This window comes from Pholis gunnellus (genome assembly GCF_910591455.1).
Source record: "Pholis gunnellus genome assembly, chromosome: 13".
In the NCBI taxonomy this organism is placed as follows: Eukaryota; Metazoa; Chordata; class Actinopteri; order Perciformes; family Pholidae; genus Pholis; species Pholis gunnellus.
The window spans coordinates 18,580,744-18,603,594 of record NC_136540.1 but is presented as its reverse complement, the minus strand read 5'-3'; the positions used below and the strand labels follow the sequence as shown (position 1 = coordinate 18,603,594).

The following is a 22,851-nucleotide window of genomic DNA, read 5'->3' as shown; positions in this document are numbered from 1 at the left end:
TTTGAATAAAGTATTAGGTTTCCTCGTGTTGTAGATTATTGTATATGAGCCAGCCAGGACAGGGCTTTTAGTTTGATGGAGACGTACGAAGCTGCCTTCACGTTTCATCTTAAATGATGTCCTTTGAGTAGAATCAAATATTGAACAATAAAGTAAATACTGAACATGTTATACAATATATTCATGATTTGGTTGGACCTAAAAACATTTTTGCATCGGTTGTTTCTTTGTTCTTGGATGGTGTATGATGACGTTAAACGACGTTCTGCTCACCTTTCAGTCAAAAATGTCCCGACCGTAAATGAAGGTAACGCGAGAAAGCAGCTCTGCGGTCACGTGACTTCGGTACAAACCACGTGACCGAATCAGCAAAGAGGACCGCGGAGCTGCTTTACGAGGTGGGATTTTTGAGAAGTTGCTCAGGATGCCCAGACCCGAAAGGCTCGGCGGCGTGTTCCGCGTGTTGTGCCTGTTTGCCTCGTTTGAAGCGGCATGTCTGCTGGACGCCGGCATGCTCTTCCCCCGGGAGTCTTCCTCCCGAGAGGTGAAGGAGCTGAACGGGCTGTGGAACTTCAGGGCTGACGGGTCCTCAAACAGGAACCAGGGCTTCGAGAGGGCATGGTACAAAAGTCGCCTTGCAGAGGTGAGCACGACAGAAGCTAACAGCAGCGCTGGCAACGTAAAGCAGCTCACTGTGTTTGTTTTGACAAAGGAAGTAAAATAAAACAGAATATATACATGTAGCTCAAAAACACGTAATACTACTGTACATCTACTTAGCACTCCATAGGGGGTGCAAAACACAAAGTACAAGTCTGCAGAAACTTACAGCTGAGTATCACAGTGACACACTGAATGCCCATAACATGTTATAGTGTTACCACTGGAGAAGAATGCTTACTATCAGCCCCTTAGTGGATAGTACTGGAAATTTAAATTGTTAGTTAAAGTAATTATAATATGTAACCATAATATGTCCAACTTTATATCTGTTTCACAGGCACACTCTCAAGTTCATATAGCCCATTGAAACATACTCATATAATACCAATTCAATTTATTTTTGTATAGCCCAAAATCACAAATTACAAATTTGCCTCAGAGGGCTTTACAATCTGTACACATGCGGCAGCCTCTTGTCCCGGGACCCTCACATTGGAACAGGAAAAACTCCCCCAAAAAAACCTTTAATGGGGAGAAAAGAGGGAGAGACCTGTGGGAGAGCAACAGAGGAGGGATCCCTCTATCAGGATGGACAGAAGTGCAATAGATGTGATGTGTACAGAATGAACAACATAACAACAAAGAGCAATAACCCCCCTCATCACAGGTTAAGGCCTTAGTGTGGACATTTCTTGTGAGCAGAAGGGTTATTTATTTATTTTCTTCTGAGATTGTAAATATCCAGCTTTACAGAAGACAAAACCCCAGAGAAAAGTCCAAGAAATAAACATAATTGTAACAGAAATGTATTTTAACTTTGTCTCCGTTAACCATCTTGTGATCCCTCAGATTTATCTTGTGGGGTCCTGACCCCCAGTTTGGGACCCAACCATTGCCATAGGAGCAAAACCATCAAGGAAAATACCATTATCAGCTCCCTTATCATGATATTATTATTATTTTTCCTGATTATAGTCATCCCCGTAACTACAAACTCACCACTGAGTACAGCAGATCCACTGTAAGAACTACATTATCGCCTGTCAGTGATGCTTTATTTTCCGTAGACTGGCCCAGTGATCGACATGCCAGTTCCTGCCAGCTACAATGACATCACCCAGGACCCCGCACTGAGAGATTTCATTGGCTGGGTTTGGTATGAGAGAGAGGTTGTGGTGCCTGCCCGCTGGATCGCCGACGAAGGAACCAGAGTTGTGCTCAGAGTGGGAAGTGCTCACTATTATTCAGTCGTGGTGAGTATCACACGTACCTTCCCTCTCCACTCCGGGCAGAGTTAAAAACATAAAAGTAATCTGCTTCACTTCTTGCCGTTTTTAAAGTATGACACCCATCCCTTTTACATTATCCACCTGTTGCAATAATGTGGTCAAGCTAATGTGTTTTCGTTGTCTCTACCCGTTGCAGTGGGTGAACGGGGTGAAAGTGACGGAGCATAAAGGTGGCCATCTTCCTTTTGAGGCTGAGATAGGCGCTGTAATCCGCAAGGACCCAACTCAGCCGTGCAGGATCACCATCGCTGTCAACAACACTCTGTCTCTGGACACTCTTCCACCAGGAACCATCCAGCACATGAATGACCGCACCAAGTAAACTCAATCTTTTTTTTATTTTAAAGTGAAACACTGACTAAAACGAACACCAACATTTTTTTTTTTTTGCATGCTGACTTCACAGATGTAAAACTACATGGGGCCATTATCGTAGCAAAACTATTTGCAAATGTGTGTGGAGAGTTGTGTAAGCGAATCTCAATCTGTGTTTGCGTTAGCAGATTTGTTAATGTGTAAATAAATCTCGAAATGCTTACTGAGATTTGTGGATGTGTACGGGAATCTGCCAATGATTTGTAAATGTGTACATAGATCTGTAATTGTGTGGACACATCTGTAAATGTGTACATGGATACTATTGGCTGAGGTGTATTTTGCTCCATGAGCTGGAAATACGATTCTGAATACACGTTCACAAATCTCAGTACGCATCTAGAGATTCTTTTACACATTTACAAATCCGCTAACGCAAACACAGATTGAGCTGCAGTTACACAACTCTCAACACACATTTGCAAATAGTTTTTCCACAATAATGGCTCCATAAAACTAACTTTGATTTGCTTCGATTCACATGTTTAAAGTCGTATTTTAAAATACTAATTCCCTTGTTTTTATATCGTGAATTAATGAGCAGAATGTTCAAACCTACACGTTTTTCAAGCTAGACAAGTAATTTGAACTTGCAACAGATCACAGCACTTTCACTTTCAAAAACATCTTTTATATATTTTTTTTTTTACGTTTTGAGAAATTGCAGTAAATATTTTATGTTTATTTGGCCAGTAACATATTTTAACATGGTTACATCATTACTCCTGTACTGACCCTTCAACTGCTTTCATCAGTTTTACTTCGACTTCAACTGTGACAAATCGTAAGAAAATTCAGTTGCTGTTGAGCACTTACAGTTCAAGTTCTGTCGTCTTCATGCTTCCACTCCTCACACTCAGCAGTGACACTTCAAATGACATTTCAGCTCCTAGAGTCAGTGTTTGGTTTGTCCGCTCTGGGCTACTGTAGAAACATAGCAGTTTTTCTGAGAATGTAGCCTTTTCTAGTTTGCTGTCGTATTTGGGCGGGATTAAAATAGGTGTAATGTTGCTAGTCAGTTCGGATAATGAGGAAAATGTAACTGCTCAACAGGTACCCCGATGGATACTTTGTGCAAAACATCTACTTTGATTTCTTCAACTATGCCGGCATCCATCGCCCTGTATTGCTGTATACTACTCCTAAAGCTTATGTGGATGACATCACCGTGGTGACGGACTTCTTGGATAACACTGGTAAATGAGTGCATGTGATTATAATAAAACGACTAATTGATTTCAAATCATTTGAGAGTAAACTGCTCAAAGAAGCTACGTGTGATTGTTGTAAACTACCGAAGAGTAGTCATGTGACGTAGTTCAGAGTGTTGTCGTCCCTTCATTTCAGGCCTCGTCAATTACAAGGTGTCCGTCCAAGATGCCGCCTCAGCCTCCCTGAAGGTCACTTTGATGGACAAAGATGGCCGCTGTGTGGCCTCCTCCAGCGGGCCGTCTGGAGTCCTCAAAGTGACGGATGTCAATTTGTGGTGGCCGTACTTGATGCATGAGAACCCAGGTTACCTTTACTCTATGGAGGTAAGACAACGTTTCTTTGAGGTGCGGGTCACATGAGCGTTGCCGCTAGATTTGTGAAAGAATAATATGTTATTGATTATAGTCGGCCATTATGAGGGTGAACATTGTTTAATGCACCTTGTGTTCAAGCTTAGGAGGAGGAGAAGTTTGTGTTTTATAATACAATAATCATTTAATAGCAGACATTTTGCTGGTCGTAGTAGTATAGTAGGGATAGGAAATAGCACAGAGCGTCAATGCGTTAATGTCAATAGAAACGCATTATTTCCCACTATGACAAGTCAAAATGTTGAATGAAAATTGTAGCATCGTGTACTGTGAACTCTCTTTCTTGTTCCTGTGATTCTGCTCCATCACTTTTCTTCTTCACCTGATATTTGCAGCACTTTGAATGGACTCCCCAACCCGCTGTGGTTGTTGGGTATTCAGCGAAACCTCTTCTATTTGCAACGTCTTCTGAAACGGATGTCTCTGACATTTGCATTTTAACATCTAGGTTCGCCTAATGGCATCCGATGAGAGATCTGTGTACGAGGATGTGTACACTCTACCAGTTGGTATCCGCACAGTCAACGTCACCAGCACCCAGTTCCTCATCAACAACAAGCCCTTCTACTTCCATGGCGTCAACAAACACGAGGACTCGGACGTGAGTACCACTAGAGGGAAGCAAGACCTTTACCAAAAGACTGTCTTTTACCTTTTGAAGCAGCATATGTGTTGGAATGCAAGCTAACACCCACAGACAGTCTTTACACTCCTGAAAATAGACCGGAAATTTAGTAGAAAAAGTTGATCCAGTCCGATAATCCCATCCTGACTTCCTCTGTTTACTTTGTGTTGTAGATTCGAGGTAAAGGGTTGGACTGGCCCCTCATTGTGAAGGACTTTAACTTGTTGAAATGGTTGGGGGCCAACTCATTCCGCACCAGCCACTACCCCTACGCAGAGGAGATCTTGCAGATGTGTGACCGCCACGGCATCGTGGTGATAGATGAGTGCCCGGGCGTGGGCATCAAAGACATGTAAGTGTCATGATGAAACGCACCTAAAGGTCACGTTGCTGCGACCTTTTAGGTGTGTTTGAGGGTTCACAGTGGGCAACATCATCACAGTGTATGAGGACAGGAACAGAGGAGAGTGTGCTGTCCATTTATGTAAAACCTCCCGACGGCTGTTAACATCAACAAAGATATACTGCACATGCAAGAAACCTCACCCTGTTAAGATTGTGCAACACTCTTACGCCGCGTTGACACACCGACTTCCAATGGATATGAATGTCTGCACACAGTCTAATAGGAGTTCTAAAAGTAACTAATCATGTCGGGTCACAAATACAATTCGACCTGTCCTCACTGTTTTTGCATACAGATGTTGATGGAGTGCTTTGTCTTGTGGGCTGGTTTAACACCGGGTAACCTGAAATGACGGGCAGATCTGTGTATCAAGTCTAGCTTTTCCAAAAACGTCATCTCTGTGTTATTTGTGCCTTGCCGATGTAGTCGCAGCTTCGGAAACGCCTCCCTGGCCCATCACCTGGTCGTCATGGACGAGCTAGTACGTCGGGACAAGAACCACGCCTCTGTGGTCATGTGGTCAGTAGCCAATGAGCCGGCTGCAGAGATGCCCCCTGCTGACTTCTATTTCAAGTGAGTGCTGGTCGTCCTACACAAACTGACCTTTTTGGATGCAAGATCATTCACTTTGCAGTGAGTTTTTAAGATGTTTCTTTTTGGGCATTTTTAGCTTCATTTGATAAAGATGGGAACAAGAACTGGGCTACCAGGATGGAGATGCCCAAACCTTTAAAAAGTGTGAAGCTTTAAACTTTTTGAATGCGAGATACTGGTTTGTTATTCAGTCACAGCCAATCCCTTTACTCTGATACGTGGAATGCAGTGAGAGTAATCGTGAACCTGCCCTGAACACAAACAGCTGGAGCTCAGTAACAGCCTGAGGCTTCAGGAAGTACTACTCTACCTGCCCAGGTACCACAGTTCCCATCAAGTAAAGCAGTATGGGGGAAATGTGGAGTACACGCACAGACGTGCTTTGTCACACTGAAGTTAGGTTAGCACAGGGACGTTGTTGCGATTATATAACACTGTAATCTTAAAAAAAGAATGTAAACACGGACGGGTGCCTTTGTTTCCTGCAGGACCTTGATAAAACATACCAAAGATCTGGATCCAACCCGGCCCGTCACTTTTGTCACAGACAGTAACTATGCCAGGGATAAAGGGGTGAGTTTTATCAACAGTGAAGACCTGCAAAGAATGTTTATTATTCAACACATTAGCAGTAAATATTTGTATTGATGCAAGTGGTGTCAATATCTGAAGAAAAAATGTAGACGGGTAATGTAAAAAATGCAAAAGGCCGGTTAAGAGGACCCGTTTCCTATGTAGACATCAAGGGCTCATTCTAACACAGTGATTCTCAGATTGACACGAATGAAAACATAGATATGAATATTATACTGCCAATAGAGCCCCCTAAATCCTGCACACTGGTCCTTAAACACTCACTTTGCTGCAGTGATGTAGATGTGTAGCTCATGTCAACCGCTCCCATCAGCGATGCGTGCTGTGGTCAGAGGTGAAACACACTTTAAACTGACGACCAAGTGAGAGCAGCAAACCGCTGCTTTACAGTCTGGTGCTACGCTACGCTTTACAGTCGTTTGAACTACAAAAACTACCTGTTAGCAGAACGTGTGCGTGATACTAAAAACTCACATTTTAAGGTCAGATATTATTCATCAGGAAACTATAATACAGTGATCTACATAATTGGGACTGTGTGGGTGGGGTTTGATCAGATTTGATTGTCAGTGCAGGGAGCGTAAACAAATAACCCTACAACTGTCGTCGGATTCTGATGTTAATTGTTGCTAAATTATTTGCTGATCCTTCCCCAGTACCAGCCATTAAATATAATGTCAAATATAAAAATCTCTAAAGAAGAAAATCTGCAGCTGCTTCCTTTTTTATGTGGCTAACATATTACTCAGGCGAAATAAAACAACTAAATAGAAATGACCAATCTTGTCGCTGATGGTTCTGTTTCATGGACTGTTTCATAACCGCTTAAAAACTCCATTCAGTTGCTTTTAACATTCAGGCCTGTTAACAAAAAAAAGGGAGTACGAGTCGAGCTTTCCTGCTGAGCTTCTTAGCTTGTTGACCCGAAGTCAAACTATGTTGTTGACCCGCCTCGCATTCCTTTTCTGTGAGGAATATCAGGCTGTACTTGGTAGCTTAGTCTCTGACCACCTTCAGACACTATTCATTTACCTCAGGGCCAATAACCTGTGAGCAGTTGCTGCTGCACTCTATCATGGCCAAAAGTGAGAAAGCTACCCACTCCATAGTGAAAAACATCCACTTTAGTGTTATGGGAATACTGGTCATTACTACTAGTAGAAAATCTGTTGCTTCATTATGAAAAGATGCGTTGATCTACAATCATCACAGCATTCATTTACAATTTAGGCTCATGGAGAACTGTGTTGAACAACAGGCATGTCGTGGGCGTGTTGAAGAGTCTCTCTGCGAGTCATATTCAGTCTTTCCTCTCGTCTCTAGGCTCCCTATGTGGACGTCATCTGCGTAAACAGTTACTTCTCCTGGTACCACGATCCGGGCCACCTGGAGGTCATCCCCATCCAGCTCAACACTCAGTTTGAGAACTGGTACGGAAAGTACCAGAAACCCATCATCCAGAGCGAATATGGAGCAGATACGGTGCCGGGGCTTCACAGTGTGAGGACTCTTACCCATACACATCCAACTGTCTGACTGTAATGCCCCAGAAATTGTAGTATTCTAAACCTCAGCCCGCCCACATCGGTCTTAGCATGTTTGTGGTAAGAAGGCTGTCTTTTCTCTCTGCAGGATCCACCCGTGATGTTTACTGAAGAGTACCAGAAGGTAGTCCTGCAGAGCTACCACAACGTGTTCGACCAGAAGAGGAAGCAGTACGTCATAGGTGAACTCATCTGGAACTTTGCTGACTTCATGACTTCACAAGGTACGGCAGCCGGAGAACACGGCGACCTGTAAAACCACAACGGTTGTCATTTCTCCCAGCTGATACTCCGCTCCTGTTAGTGTCCTGAGTTTATTCAGATATTTGTTTCTCTCCGTGACACATGGAACAACACATAGTTGATTACGTGAATACGCCGGTTTGCATGGAATGCACCGTTCACGTTCATTGCGGTGGCTCCCGGAATGCTAAAAATCTGATTTATCAACTCTACTTTCCAGCGCCGTTGCAAGTTATTGATAGTTTGTTTATGCGCATAGAGACCTATACAACTAAAAGATTTACATTATGTCACGCTGTAAAGATACAATACTGTAATATTATTGTATGATTTTCGAGTAATATATTATACTACAGTGTAATATATTATATATCATTTTGTATTAGTACAATATTATACTTGAATAAAAGAATGAAAGATTAGTTAGAAGTTATGGTTATTATTTATTGGTAAGTTAAACAAACGATTAATCAACCAATTTAGAAAATTATTGATAAATTAATCGAAAAATTATTTGTTAGATTCATCGATTTAAAAAAAAAAAGAAACTTAATTGCAGCTTTAGATTCATTACTGAGTCATTTTTAAGAAAAACATTGTCTCGTTCCAGCTTCTCAAATATGAATTATGATAGTGAAATACATATTTCCTTTGGATTTAATATGTTGGTCAGATAAAACAAAAGATTTGAAGATATCATTTAGTTTTTTGGGAAATTGTGCTTTCTTTTACCATTTTCTGATATTTTATATGGATTAATAAAGAAATAATCAATAATAAAACTGATTCGTTGCAGCCCTAGTCTCGAGCTGGTCCACAGGATCTAGATCAGATCTTTTTGTGATTGGTGTTCGTTCCTGTATATAACTCTATTAAAAACAGCCCTGTCAGCTCCTATGTGTGAGCGGAGCAGTAGTTTAATGCTGAAATTGAAGAGACTGTCTAAATCCTGTCCAGACCTTCCTACCCCAGATTCACTCCGACATCCTCTATGATTTATAGAAAATACGAAAAAACACTATGAACTGAACTGATGATCAATAACCTAATATTGTTAGAATCATGCAGGGTTAATAAGGTTTCTTATGTTGCGTAACATTTCTAAAGGTTCCTCTTGTTGTTGGGCCTGACGAGCATGACGAGGTTCTTGTTGATCCGTCTCGTGTCTGCAGGGATCATGCGTGTCGTGGGGAACAAGAAGGGTGTTTTCAGCAGGCAGAGGCAGCCCAAAGCAGCAGCATTCATCCTGAAGGAGAGGTACTGGAGACTGGCCAATGAAACGGGCCGACTACCTCCTTGGACCAAGTACCCCTGCTCACTCTGACACCCGGTCCAGGACAGGCTCCGATCCCATGTCAGCTCTTTGCCTTAATGGAAAACATGCTGGTAAAATGCTGTCAGTTCCTTGAGGCAGTTTAGTTGGTTTAACGTTCAAACCACCATGACATTCAGCTCCGCTTCTCTTATGGTCTGCAGTTTTGAACTAAACCACCAACCTTATAGAACGTTTCTTCCAGCTTTAATGATAATTATGTTGGTGATATTGTTTTCTTAGGATACTCGTGACTGACTGTGTAACACTTTATTTAGTTGTTACAGGATTTTCTGATACATATTCATGTGTGTCAGGGCTTTCCACTGCTATCATAGAAGGGTCACGGTCGAAATCCTTCATCCCCGGTTAGCTTTGACCTTTCTTCCAGTCAGGTGATATGAGTTCAGAGAAGGCACACCACATTACAAACAGTAAAGGAAGGGAGCTTCTCCTCTATTCTCCTTTTCACCATGTGTTTGGGTTTCTTAAATAAATGCATAAAATAGTGTTTTGGCAGTTTGATAGAACAACTTTGTTGGAAGCCGCCGTCATTTCTGAGCTTGTTTCAGCTAAGTGCTTAATACATGTATTGTTAATGTGAATTGCAATGCTGAATCCAATCATAAGTGTTTTATTTTTATACATGAAAAAGAGAAATGTGGATATGAATCAAGCTAATAAAGACAAAACATGTCTTCAATATGCAAACTGTATTATGTTTGTTTCCCAAAGCCTTCCTAATGTTACTTTTGTATGTTTGTAGAACACATTGAAGTCTACTTTGCCGTGTTACTGTTGATTCTCTAAGTCACTGTGACTGAATGCTTTCAAAAACAACATACAGCTAAAGGGTTAAGTGACATGATGACTGCAATACAGCTTCAGAACTATCAGTGACTCTGCATGCACCCTCATCACATGACTGACCTCCTTGTACAGCTGAACAAATATTAAGGCCCCGCTTTAGGTTTATTTCCAACGTACAGCGGCTACCAGCAGCAGTACTGTACATGCATACAAGATGGTGTAGAGATTTTGTAAATAGCCCTTTAATGCTTTTTGGATTTGGATAGTTTCCATTTACACAATCGCTGTTGCACAACTGGAGATGAATGCGTCACCAGATACCGTGGTTTCAACACCTTTCCTGAAACGACTAATCTACTGTACTGACTCTGTATCAGCGCTGATTAATAAAGAGACTTTTTCTAGTCACGGTGACACAGCAGTTCAGACACATTATTACATTCGTCATTTAGCAGACGCTTTTATCCAAAGCAACTTACAATAAGTGTATTCAAGAGAACTACTAGTCACCAGAAGTCATAAGTACATCTCCTTTTTGCTAAACAAGCATCTAAGACAGGGGTCTCAAACAAATCCGGCCCGCCACGTCATTTTATGTGGCCCACGAATCGGCCAGCTAAAAAAAAAAAAAAGTTTAAAAAAAGTTAAATTAAAAAATAAAAATTAAGTTAGACTTGATAATAAAAATATCCCCATAGTCAAAATTATGATACGTAAACAGTCATAGAAGCAGCACTTCATAGGTTACCCTACATTTGAAATGGAAATGTATTGTGAGTACATTGAAGACTACTAAACGTGGCTCTACAACACATGAAATACTTCAGGTAGGATTGTGCAAATGCACCCTTGAAAGGATTTTAAGCATTGAACAAAGTTACTGTAATAACTTGTTTGATATTTGCCTTTGCTATTTTCTTTAAATGTTTGATAGAGTAATGTGGGTTTCTTAACCCTAAATTAAAAGGATTTAAGTTATAATAACAAATGTGCTTAAATTTATTTTTACATTTATATAACTGCATGTACAATATTTTTACTCTTGAATAAACAATAATCAAATGCAGAGACAGTTATTTACCAAGATGTTAGGAGTAGTTACATTTACAACCGGCCCTTTGTGGGCAACCATGATGCTGATGTGGCCCAGAGTGAAAATTAGTTTGAGACCCCTGATCTAAGAGCATAAACCAGAGCAAAAGTACAGAAACAAACTAAGACGAATACAATAAGTGCAACAAACTAACTGACTCTGCTGTCCTGACGTCAGTGGGGAGTTCATTCCACCACTGTGGGGCCAGGACAGAGAACAGCCGTGGCCGGGTCGATCGGCTGCGGGGGCCTCTGAGCAACGGGGGAACCAATCGCCCCGAGGCAGCAGAGCGAAGTGGTCGGGCGGGGGTGTAGGGCTCGACCATGGCCTGGAGATAGGAAGGAGCTGTTCCTTTCACTGCCCTGTAGGCTAGCACCAGAGTCTTGAACTGGATGCGAGCTCTTACAGGGAGCCAGTGTAGAGAACGGAGAAGGGAAGTTGTGTGGGAGAACTCGGGGCGATCGAACACCAGACGAGCTGCAGCTTTCTGGACAAGCTCTCATCAGCAGGAGGGATGTTGATATTTAATATCATATGTCACCTAAGGTTGGCATTCAATAGCATTTTATTGCATCCAATTAAATGAAGGCCCTTATTTAATTTATGGTTTAGCTTTCAGAAAAATGTAACATCAGTAAATGTTTCACCTTTAAACATAAAGCATGATACTCAAAGTGCTAAAACCTAACAATTGCCAGAGAAGATACATTTGATAAGACTTCTTAGAATGAGCTTAAAGGGGCCTCCTGTTCCCTCACAACATCCCCAGCCCTCGTTCTGTGCCAAAATATATTCAACAGTTTATGTGAAGTTAATGAGGCTTCAGCAATATATACACACTGATAAAATCGTCTTCCAAGGTTACGGGTACAGAATTCACTTTGTTTCTCCTGGCTGGGCTGTGATAGAGGGACAGTGACACAAAGAGGACATTTACTACTACAAACACTCACTTGATTTTTGTAACATTAGATAAACTTTGGAATAGTTTTACACAAAGGAGCTGTGGATTTTGTCAAACACTCTCCTCCATTGGGAGCACAATAGGAAGGGATCTTTAATGGCCAGTATAAACAGGAGGTTTCAATGTTCAAAACCTGACTATTATTCCGAGATAAATAAATCGTGCACTAATCCTTTAATGTCACAGTAACAAAATGATTACATTCATTAGTGAACCCGCTTCTTGTTCAGTCTGTTACTATACGTGTAACAGTGTCTCATTCATTCAAATGACTTAAAATAAGCGGTCGTTTCAGAGGGAATGTTTTAATGGTAGATCATTTCCACATGACAATGACACAATTAAAAATGTTCTCATGTCAACCACAGTTTTCCCTTAAGGTAAGATGGATTTGAACAGATTCTTTTTTTTTTTTGCACCCTCCTACCATTCATGTAACACTTTTCCATGTAAGAAAATACAGCATTTTAAAACATATTTGGCAATACAGAAGCAAACCCAGTAAGTTTTCCTCCACAAAGAAATTTAATAAACATTTTATGCTGACACATGGATTCCTAGCCCCCCCCCCCCCCCCCCCAACCTCTCAACTTTTTATTTCAATTATTACTAAAAAAAACCCAGAATGTTAACAGTCTATACAGCTAAAGGGCATAATTAGGGATGAAAAAAAGAACATTACAATCATGTAGTTTAAACAGAGTGTATTCTTAGCTAACAAACATGTCCTAGTTAGACAAAATAAAGATAATTATAGAGTGGAGTTCAGGAAGGAAAAAGGGGATGACCATTGATTTAACAGGGCATTTTGTCTGGCAATCTCCGAATGGATCAATGTACCGATACTGGATATCAACTCTTTGGGAATTACCAATTTATCAGATTACATTTTAAGGAAAGCAAGCATTCGTGCCCGTTACGGTTACCATTCTTCATTTTACAAGGCTATTACTGTTGCCCGTCTTTGGCTCAAGGCCTAGTGATCAAACAGAAGGCACTTTTGTTGGCATTGGTGATGCAACTAACATGGCAGTTATACCTCAGGGCCTAAATGAATATTCTTGAGAATGCAGTATCGATCGTTTTGACCTTCTTTTGACATTAAATCGTCACACAACATGTGTTTACCAGCCAAAGATTTTTAACTTTTGACTCGACATCCAAATTCCTCACCCATTTCTTTTAAAGTAACTGCACACGACGAGTGTGACAGGCCTGCAAATGACTGGAATCATGAACGGAATGATACCTCCTGTGCACTTGTCAGTTCTATGGTCGCTGGTACTCACGGGACCCATAGCCGTTGCCGCAAAAACCAGCAAGTTATGTCAGTTTGACTTGTGCAAGTGAATCCATAGGAGACTTGTCTTACATGCGAGTGCACAGGCTTTCACAGACAAAAGACTAAACAGTGCTGTTGTCAATCTTTTTCTGAGTCGAGATGAAACAGAACCTGATGTAAGCCCGACAAGGCAATACTGTATACGGAAGATCTTAAAGATGACTTGCTGAAACATGATGCAAACATTTGAATCATCCTTTGGAGGACTGTATTGGTGCGTGCATGTTTTTGGCCAGTTTACTACCAATCGTGTGTCAATGTAGCAGAACTGTTGACCATTTTCCAAAGCAAACTATTGTTTGAATGACTATCTCTTCCAGGCAGCTGTTGGTTCCCACTCTTTTCTGTACGGCATGAGAATAATCAACTTTCAAAGAGAATGAAATGTGTTTAAAGGGGCACTCCACAGAATGTACACATTCACGGGTGTTGGGGAGTCTCAAGGCCTAGTGTGTTAGGTTTGCTACGTTAGCCGCTACTAGCATACCAAACCTGGTGGTCGAGTTGTATCGTGGGTAATATAGGCCCCGGGTTTTGACAAGGAGGAAGAAGAAGGCATGGAATAAATAAAAGATATTTCTTGGTTTTGCTGCATCAATTTTGAATAAATGTTATTAGAGTGCATGCTAAAATGGTGGAGTACTCCTTTAAGTTGGGTTATCCATCAGAGGATGACTGAGGTGTAGACTCAATGCCAAACTGCATCACATTAAATCAGTTATACTGGGACCCAAAGGACAAACATTGACATGGTGAACAGTATATAGAGCTTCACTGTGAAGGATTAAGTGCTGGAAGCATCTCTTAAAGTGTAGCCCATCACATAGTGAAGTCTGCCTGGTGTGTAGGAAAACACTATTATGCTTTGGAAAATGGGCAACAATAATGTAACAGCCTCTATATGATTAGAAGTAAATGGGTTACAACATGAATGAACAGACAACAATTTCACTTGATCATATCCTGGGGAGGTGGTACCTCCTCAATTTCCATTTTCATAGACGAGCGATGACTTCACAGGAAATGTGTCACTGAGATTACTTTCCTGGCAGTTGCGATCATCAATACTTCAACAACCCTCACTCCACAAAAAACTGTCAGTGGGCGCGGAGACTAGCAGTAATGGGAACTATTAACAAGCCGGTTTAACACCACAGATGAATCACATTGGTACAGTTATTACTACGACTGTTCTGGATCTGTGAGTGTAAGATTGTCCGACGTCCAACATATGCTTAAAGCGAGGAGATAGTGTACCATGCATCCGACGGGTAGGGTGCTTCAAATCAGTGGATTTCTTGATGGTCCGACTCTGTCACTTAGTGCTGGACTGAACTGGCAATACTGTGGATCTCCAGCAACGCCACTACCAGCAGTGGTTGCTTCCCCCCCCCCCCCCCATACTGGGACTGTACAAACCTTGCTATGTTAGAGATGAACCACTTCATGAAAAGCCTCGGTGTCGGCAGCGGTTCATGTTAGAAACCCGTCAGCGACCCGGATGTCTTTCCTACTGGATCTGAAGATCCCACAAACTCTGCATATGGCTTAACGTTCTGCTTTTCTTTTGTCGTACGGAATCTTAACACCCCCGTTACGCCTCTGCCAACATCAAGCATTACGCGTTTTGTTCACATCCTGCAAAATGAACCGTAACTCAGCTTGGCAAGATCACCGTCACCGTTCAATTGACATCACATGTATACAGGCTGGACAGTGAACAAAAGCCAGATGAGCATTAACACATTGAAACAGTAAGATAGGAGATGCCTCTGCCACTCTACACTTCAGCAGACAATCACAGTGTAGCAGCCGTCGCTACCTCGTGAGACTATTCGGGAGGGAGAAACACTTCACTGGTATCTTAACTTACAAAACTGTGATCATAAAAATAAAGCCTTGGACCTGTGACAAAAAACAACGAGCAGACCTGGTGTTAACAACATAACATTACACCCCCCACCCTAACCCCCAACCGAAACGTAAAAAAAAAGAAAGAAAAGAAATTAAGGTAATTCACCTCAACACTCCTTTAGGCACATCATTCATTATGGATCCCACTTGTGTGGAGGTCAGGAATGCTTTTCACATAATAACCAAAAAGAGAAAGAAAGAAAAAGAAAGTGAGGGTGCCTTTATGCAAACATGGTGAGAAGAACCCAAAGTTCTGTTTAAAAGACTTGTGTCGGTGGCTTCAGATGAAACGACAACCACTTGCAACAAAGAAATCCACACAACACTGAACTGCATGCCTGACCAGGATTTGGGGTCGGAGGACGTCCCGAGCTCATCTTCAGACTCCTCCACCTGACAAGTGACCTTTATCGCTTTTTTTTTTTTGGTTCCCAATTTACTGATGTTCTCTCCTGTTTTGTTGGTGTGTTGTTGTGTTTTTCTTCATTTTTGTCCGTAAAGGTTTGTGTCAACACTAAATCACAATCTAGCCTGGAATATTGCTCAGCAGCTATTTACAGAATAGCGAAACAAACAGTCGGACTGATCTACACACAATTTTTCTCACATTGTCCCGTGTTGATTTTTAGTGGTCCTCTTCATAAAAGAAACGTACTACAAAGTGTAAACATGAAAACAAACTATTCTGTATAAATGTTAATCCTTTTGTCCCCCCCCCCCTAACCTCCCACCACCCCTCCCCTCACGCTAGAACCTTATCTGCAAACTGTAGGATAACCTAATGAGTGTTTTTTTTTTATTATTTTGGGACACATTATTCGGTTCGGAGTTTTTAGTGCAGATCCGCTGTGCAGCAATCGGACCTTTTCTAACCGTTTCAAGTAAACCCCTTTAATGTCCCGTTTTCTTCCGTTCTGCGATCCTTTTTGTTCACAAGAGAGCCGTCCTCCATCGTTCGGCATCGTGGCCTTCTGCCTCCGCTTGCTCGGGTCGATGTGTTTCCCCCCCCCTCACACGCACACACACGCACACACACACACACACACAAACACGCGCACACAGCCAGCCCCTTCCTTAAGTGAGTACAATGTCAAACAAGGAAAAAGAAATGAAAAGAGAAATCATCTTTCACTTACAACTCCTTCCGTGTTTGCAACATTGAGATGTCCGGCCCAACATTTAAGTTAAATTTCTTCTTTTTCTTTGTTTTTTCTTTTCTTTTCTTTTCTTTTTTTTTTTTTTTTTTTTTAAACACACAGCAGAATAAACATTGTTTGGAAGCAAGGTCTCCTGGTGGCAAGTCAAATGTTCAGAGGTCACATTTCTTTTTTTCTTTTGTTTGTTTGTTTGTCGCACTTGTCTTGCGGCTCTCGACAGCTTAGTCCTGCTTGGCCTGAAGCTGCTGCTTCCAGGCCTCGTTCAAGTAAACCAGTCGCTTGTAGTTGAGAATAAAGAGAATGAAGTTCAGCGCGTATGTGGTGATGCAGATGATGCAGAAGTCCTTTAGGACAAAGTAGAGGATGTAGCCCAGGTAGAGCGAACCCACCACCGACAAGATGGATGTCGTCATGAGAATAAGGGCGGCCATTGCACTCACAGTCATTCCTACGGCGAGAAACACAAACTAAAGCTTAGGCAAATCACCGTAGAAGAGAAGAAAAAAAAAAAAGGCAACCTTAGAACACACAAATAACCTGATGAGTCTGCTCTTTAGCGTTCAGCCTCAGACAGTTCTCTATTTATGTAAGCAGCCTCCTCGTGATGACATGCTGCTTAAACACTGGTCATATTATTCTGGTGTCACATGAGGTGTGCGGTCACAGTTCTAAGGCTTTCTAAGTTTGCGCTCTTGATATTTCATTAGGGTTCGTCACTATTTGGCTGTTCCACACCTAACGCCGGAACAGTTTCTGGCAGTGAGTCACGCTGAGTGACGGCTCTAAAAGCACGAGTACGCTGCACGTGTGAGGGCTGGAAGGGCTCGTTGTGACCTCACAGAGAGGCGTTAACAAGTGTTTGATTTAATATAACAAGTGTTTAACTACAATCAGGGTTTTTACACGATTACTAATCATAGAATATGAAATCCTGACAATGCTGTAAGGTCCAGTGATAACACGTAAATAAGAACTCAAGTACTGAACCTAAATATAAGTTTGAGGTACTTGTACTTTAATTGAGTAATTGTATTTTCTGCTACTTTTTATTTCTACTTCACGACGATTCAGAGGCAAGAACTGTACTTTTTACTTCACTTCATTTATTCTAAAGCTTTACTTCCTCGTTACTTTGCAACGAATAAATGGTATATTATTATTATTATTATTAGATTCAACTAGCCAGCAGTCAATCAAGTAGTTCAAATGAGTCTCACCTTTATCAGCTGTAACATATAATTCATTGTACTGCATTGTATTCTGAAATGTGCCATTTCTGCGTTATGAGTACTTTTACTTTCAGTACTTCTGTACTTTTACTGAACAGTATTTCTACACTGTGGAATTGCTTTTACTTAAGTAAAAGATCTGAGCGCTACTTCCACCATGTTAAACAGGTGGTACCACCAATCACTACCAGACATTAATGAAGTTGTAGAGGCAGGTAGTACAACATGTTCTGTTCTTGGGGTGGACTATATATACCATGAGGTGAAATAAATGTACCAGTTGTCAAGAGATTTTTCCATGACATGTATGTCACAAATCAATGAGCACAAATCAATGTTATGGACATATCACTTATACAATTTCTGCATGATTTGGATGAAGCACTTTGTATTTGGATAATCCGGTAAATTAAATAACAGACAAATCAAACATCATTGGTGGTTAATCCGTTTGTTTATCCATATATAGTTTCTCAATTAACTTGATTATCCAAAAGAAATTATCCATAATGGGAAAAGGCACAACTGTAGCATTAGTTTCAACGTGCGAGTGTACAGTACAGTCCTGTTTTTGACAGTATTCAGATGCTGCACACTGGCATTAATCAGAGGTTAAACTTTGAATATGCAGATTCTTGAGTCATCCCTGCTAGCACATATTGAACGGTCCAAGGGCCATAAGAATAATAAAACTTCTGAGACGGCGTGGTCTCGCCTTTAATATGGAAATCTTGACCCGCTGTGGCGGTTTGGCTTAACTGGGCTGCTATTGTGTCAGTCAAATGAGTGGTAACTGCTGTGGCTAAAAGGACCTCTTGTTCCATGCCAGCGCCAGGTGGCCCGGCAAGGGCGGGCAAACCAGCATGACTGAGTTAAAACAAGTCACACATGAGGAAAAGTATTTAGTGCCAAATTACACTGGGATAAACACAAATAAATGAGCCCACGGTCTGCAGTAATGAATTAGAATTAAGTCCAAACAAACGGAAAATATCGATCGCAGATCAGGTGAGCTTCAACAAATATGAGCCGCCTGTAACTAGATTATATTATATTTACACATGGCCACTAAATATGATGTCAGTGTGTCAGGGTCATGTGAGGCAATTTTGGCAAATACAGCAATGACAGAGGAAGGCAAAGTGTTGAGTCGGCGCTAGTTACGAACGCAATGGCTAGGGAGATTTGTCACCTGAATTTGCAACACCAACAGATGACGTGAATAAAGGGACATCTTACCTAGTAGCAGCTGAGAGGCATAAAAGGCGATCCCGTAGACACTGTTGGGTTGGTTCAGTGCGCTGTCATTTCCAAAAATTGAGCCCAGGAGTCCAAATCCTCGACCCCACCTAAACCGCACCAAGACATCGGCAAAGAAGGCAGTTACAACTTTACTTCAGGAGTACAGAATGTGACAAACTCAACAGCTGAAGTCTGTCAAAACCAAATGAGTCAAACAAAAAGAAAAAAAGTCATTTTGTCCGACTAACAGTCCGAAACGATCGCCGACGATTCATTTTCTGTTGTTCAACTAATCAATGAATTGACTAAACCAATCTGGACTTTTTTTTAGGAGAAAAAAAAATGCTGCAAAGCTAAAAGGTTTCTTTAGCACAATGGATATCGACATGACTACCACCATCATGGCTGGCGTTGTCCGACTCATCTTTTCAGTGCATTTAAGGAGAAATCTTAAAAAGGCAACAATCACTAAGTTTGTCCGATTCTAAGAACTCTATAAGAACTGGCCAGACGCTGGCAATACCAACTTTACACCTGTGCAACACGTTCGCTCTCGTTCCCGTTCGTGCCGTAGTCAAACTAAAGCTTTTGTGCCGTCGTTATTTTTATGTACTGATGGATTTATTTCCATGAAAACCACAACATCCAGCACAACAAAAGATAAAATAGCAGTGCGGTCATTATGCTCAGGCTATTTAAAGCAGTACGAGTTCCACTCAACGGGAATGTTCAACTTACTCAACAAGTAAAGATATTTTTCATATACTTTTTTCACACAGTCTGAGTCTGCTCTGTAGTGTCCTGCTGACTTGGGTACATATACACTCATCTCTTTTACATGCAACTGTATAGGTATATCACTCAATCATATACCAGTTATTCTTTATTATATCATGTTTTGGTGGACATCAGAATAAATTCAGTATGAATATTCTTGTGTTTTTTCATGTCTCATCTGAGGCTATACAGCAGGAGCATGGGGATAAGAGGCTGCTTAAATAACTCAGACCCCATTTAAAATCTTCTTATTTAGCACAAACACATGCCCAAAGAACCAAGGTGGGCAGTAGTCCACTTCTAAACACCGGGCTTTAAAATATTTTGCAAGAATGCTATTCAAAAGTTGAGGATAATGCAAGTTTTAAAGTCTCTGTGCAAGTATTTCACCATTTTAAAATCTCTTTTTTATAGCATGCATCTCTTAGTGTGAAATGTGTTCGTCAATCTCATTTAATTTACCATACACAATAACATACAACATAAATACAGTACAATAACCTGCATCACACAAATACAGGGTATTCACGTCATAGACCTTGATGACAGTAGAGATTAGATGGTTCCGCTTGTTTGGACTACGATTCTTCATTACTTCATTATTCGTGAACACATTCAGTCAGAAGAACTGATTGTTCACAGTTTATGTAAGTTGATCAAGGCGAGACTGTCTCTAATACTCAGACTTGGCTCACTCATCTTACAGGTCCTAGACAGGTGACATTCCAGCCATGCTATGAGCATTTGTTCACAAGGCCTGCAAAGAGTCTCCTTCAACAGGACTGACTAGGTGGGGTTCACTTGAGTCATTCATTGTTTCCCACAGTCAAGCTACTACGACAACTTAACAGAATATATAGAACCGTCATCTTAAGAGTGTAAAGGGGAGTTTAACGATCGATCGCTTGCAAACTCAAGTCTTTGTGAGTAAACCAACTGAGACATGAGTCTGGCGGACACATGGAGTTAGCTGAAGTACAACTCTAGCAGCGCGTTTAACTGTGTTTCTCTCACAATGTAGCTATGTGGTGTCACTGTGTGACGGTCGGCAGCACTGACACTCTAAGGTAGCCCACGTTGGTACAATCCCTTCCTCTGACCTCTGCGGCGAATCGGTGCACTGTTCCTCTGCTGAGGTGTAACGTTAGGGTTTAACCCCCTGGACTGACTGACGTTAGCATGGCAGCTAATGACAGCAGTGTGACAGCTAACGGGAGCGCTAGCTACAAGGTTAAAAAGTTACCCCGAATTGTCCAAATTAAGCCAGCTAACCACCAACAATGCTAGTATGGTCCGCGGAATGAATGGACTCGTCCAGCAAAGACACACATGTAACAACAACGTTGGTGTGAACGAGCTATCGTCAACTTTTGTGCTAAAGTTGGTGTTACAGATGTGTTACCCTTTCATCAACACAGAGCATCCTTTACGACCGCTTAGCATTAGCTAGCCCAACAGCAACTTATCGACTGATTGATTGAATGAACAGCAATGCTGACGGCTCCCTGTTGACAGCTAGCTGTTACTGGCTAAGAAGTAACGTAGAACGTTATCAAATGGGTTGCGTTTGCTAACGGTTAGCAAAGTTAGCTTCATCGAGCTAGATGGCTAATGATGTGCTTTACTAAATGAGAAGCTAAAAGTTTACTTGTTCCATTCGGGTTATTTAGCTAACAGCCGGCTCGCGGCACGCCGGCAGTTACAGTCCTCAGTTAGCCTGAGCGTTAGCGGGCAGCCGGCGAATGCTAGCTGAGAGCATCTGACAGTTTGAACCGCGCAGCCCTTCCCAGGTTGGCACAATAGCGGCTTCATTGAGCGCTCTTTGCTGAATTCAAATTACCTTGAGCTGAACACTTTCGAACAGCTGATGGAGCTGCTGACGTCGCACATGGCCTTAAAACTCGGATCCCGAGCCTTTTCCCTCTCGACGTGAAAGGCATATAGAGACAACAGGATGCCCAACAGGCAAACGAGGAGCCTAGCTATTCTTTCCCACCGAGGGGTGGACACTCTCAGGACGGGCGCCGCCATCACTCTCTGGCCTAGCTGGAGACACGCATACATACGCAGCGAGTTCGCCTGAGACAGGACTGCGACGTGGAAAAGCGTCAGGACGTGCCACACCGTGAGGGGCGGGCCGCTGCGCCGAGGAACAAAAACATACATAAGCCCGACTTTCTATCTATGCGGACACATTTCGATCATCTAATATGCATGCAAATTAGTTCATGCATAGGTTTCTAACAAAGCACAGTGTTAATTATTTTCTCATATAAGAGTAACAGTTGAGTGGAATGTGTTCCGCATGGTGTGTGCATTAACTCCGATACATATATACCAGAGAGAATAACCACACTATGTGCAGTGTAATTTATGACTATAACTATTCCTTGGATATTTATTTATTGCCATATCACAAACACATTGCAGTCTTGAGGGTCCCGAAAGGTACTTACCTGCCCGTTTGTCACATTGTTATTACAGCTATTTTGATTTCCAACATTGATTCGATATGAATGTTTAGTTTGCCATACGTGCATATAACATGTGTTTAAAATACGAAGCAGAAAAACTAAACTAAAAACACACAAAAAAAGATTCAATCCAACATGGTAAATAAAGACAACCATGCTGAAATAAAAGTAAAAAAATAAATGTAGAACAAACAATAAAAAAAATCTATATTTCCAAATAACCAGCAGGAAATATGTATTAAAGCATACCGTCCATATTTCCATAAGTCAAAAAGTGGCACAGCCGGGATCACGTGACTACCTGTATATAAACAAAGAGTGACCTCATCTGTTGACAAGCTCAGAGACTCGTCTGGTACAAAGCCGCTGCACTCCGTCTCCATAATGGCGACAGACATGGAAAGATTCGTTTCTTTCGAGGAAACGTATTACGATCAATATGATTATTATAATCTGCTTGAATACTCGTGCCATGCTTGCGGAAAAGGGAGATCCAAGCGAGAAATCGAGCTGAACACAAACCGCCATTGCCCTGCCGGCCACGAGAGGAAGATAGCAGAAAAATTTCACAACAGCGAAATAAAACGCAGGAGAACCAAAATCTTGTCTTGATGACTTTCG

At 41.6% G+C, this 22,851-nt stretch overlaps 2 protein-coding genes across 2 annotated transcripts; one reads left to right on the top strand and one right to left on the bottom strand.

Moving 5' to 3' along the window:
* Nucleotides 1–363: 363 nt before the first annotated feature.
* Nucleotides 364–9,944, top strand: gusb (glucuronidase, beta). The gene is made up of 12 exons (XM_079171007.1): nt 364–643; nt 1,731–1,916; nt 2,089–2,270; nt 3,381–3,523; nt 3,675–3,862; nt 4,359–4,511; nt 4,709–4,887; nt 5,368–5,514; nt 6,024–6,108; nt 7,453–7,629; nt 7,762–7,897; nt 9,089–9,944. Exons 1-12 carry the CDS (start codon nt 425–427, stop codon nt 9,238–9,240), a joined length of 1,947 nt encoding a protein of 648 aa, XP_079027133.1. The 5' UTR covers nt 364–424; the 3' UTR covers nt 9,241–9,944.
* A 6,582-nt stretch (nt 9,945–16,526) lies between these two features.
* vkorc1l1 (vitamin K epoxide reductase complex, subunit 1-like 1) lies at nt 16,527–21,848 on the bottom strand. Its single transcript, XM_079171539.1, has 3 exons — nt 21,597–21,848; nt 18,977–19,086; nt 16,527–16,956 (listed from the first exon to the last, which is right to left on the bottom strand). The coding sequence occupies exons 1-3, from the start codon at nt 21,818–21,820 to the stop codon at nt 16,730–16,732; spliced, it is 561 nt and encodes a 186-aa protein (XP_079027665.1). The 5' UTR covers nt 21,821–21,848; the 3' UTR covers nt 16,527–16,729.
* Between the last annotated feature and the right edge of the window lie 1,003 nt (nt 21,849–22,851).

Bases quoted from the DNA above. Each gene is read 5' to 3' on its own strand.
- gusb (XM_079171007.1), top strand. From the start codon at position 425: ATGCCCAGACCCGAAAGGCTCGGCGGCGTGTTCCGCGTGTTGTGCCTG. The intron at 1,917-2,088 runs GTGAGTATCACA...TACCCGTTGCAG, and splicing joins CTCACTATTATTCAGTCGTG to TGGGTGAACGGGGTGAAAGT. The intron at 6,109-7,452 runs GTGAGTTTTATC...TCTCGTCTCTAG, and splicing joins ACTATGCCAGGGATAAAGGG to GCTCCCTATGTGGACGTCAT.
- vkorc1l1 (XM_079171539.1), bottom strand. From the start codon at position 21,820: ATGTATGCGTGTCTCCAGCTAGGCCAGAGAGTGATGGCGGCGCCCGTC. The intron at 19,087-21,596 runs GTAATTTGAATT...GGTGCGGTTTAG, and splicing joins TCGAAAGTGTTCAGCTCAAG to GTGGGGTCGAGGATTTGGAC. The intron at 16,957-18,976 runs GTAAGATGTCCC...TTCTCGCCGTAG, and splicing joins TGCCTCTCAGCTGCTACTAG to GAATGACTGTGAGTGCAATG.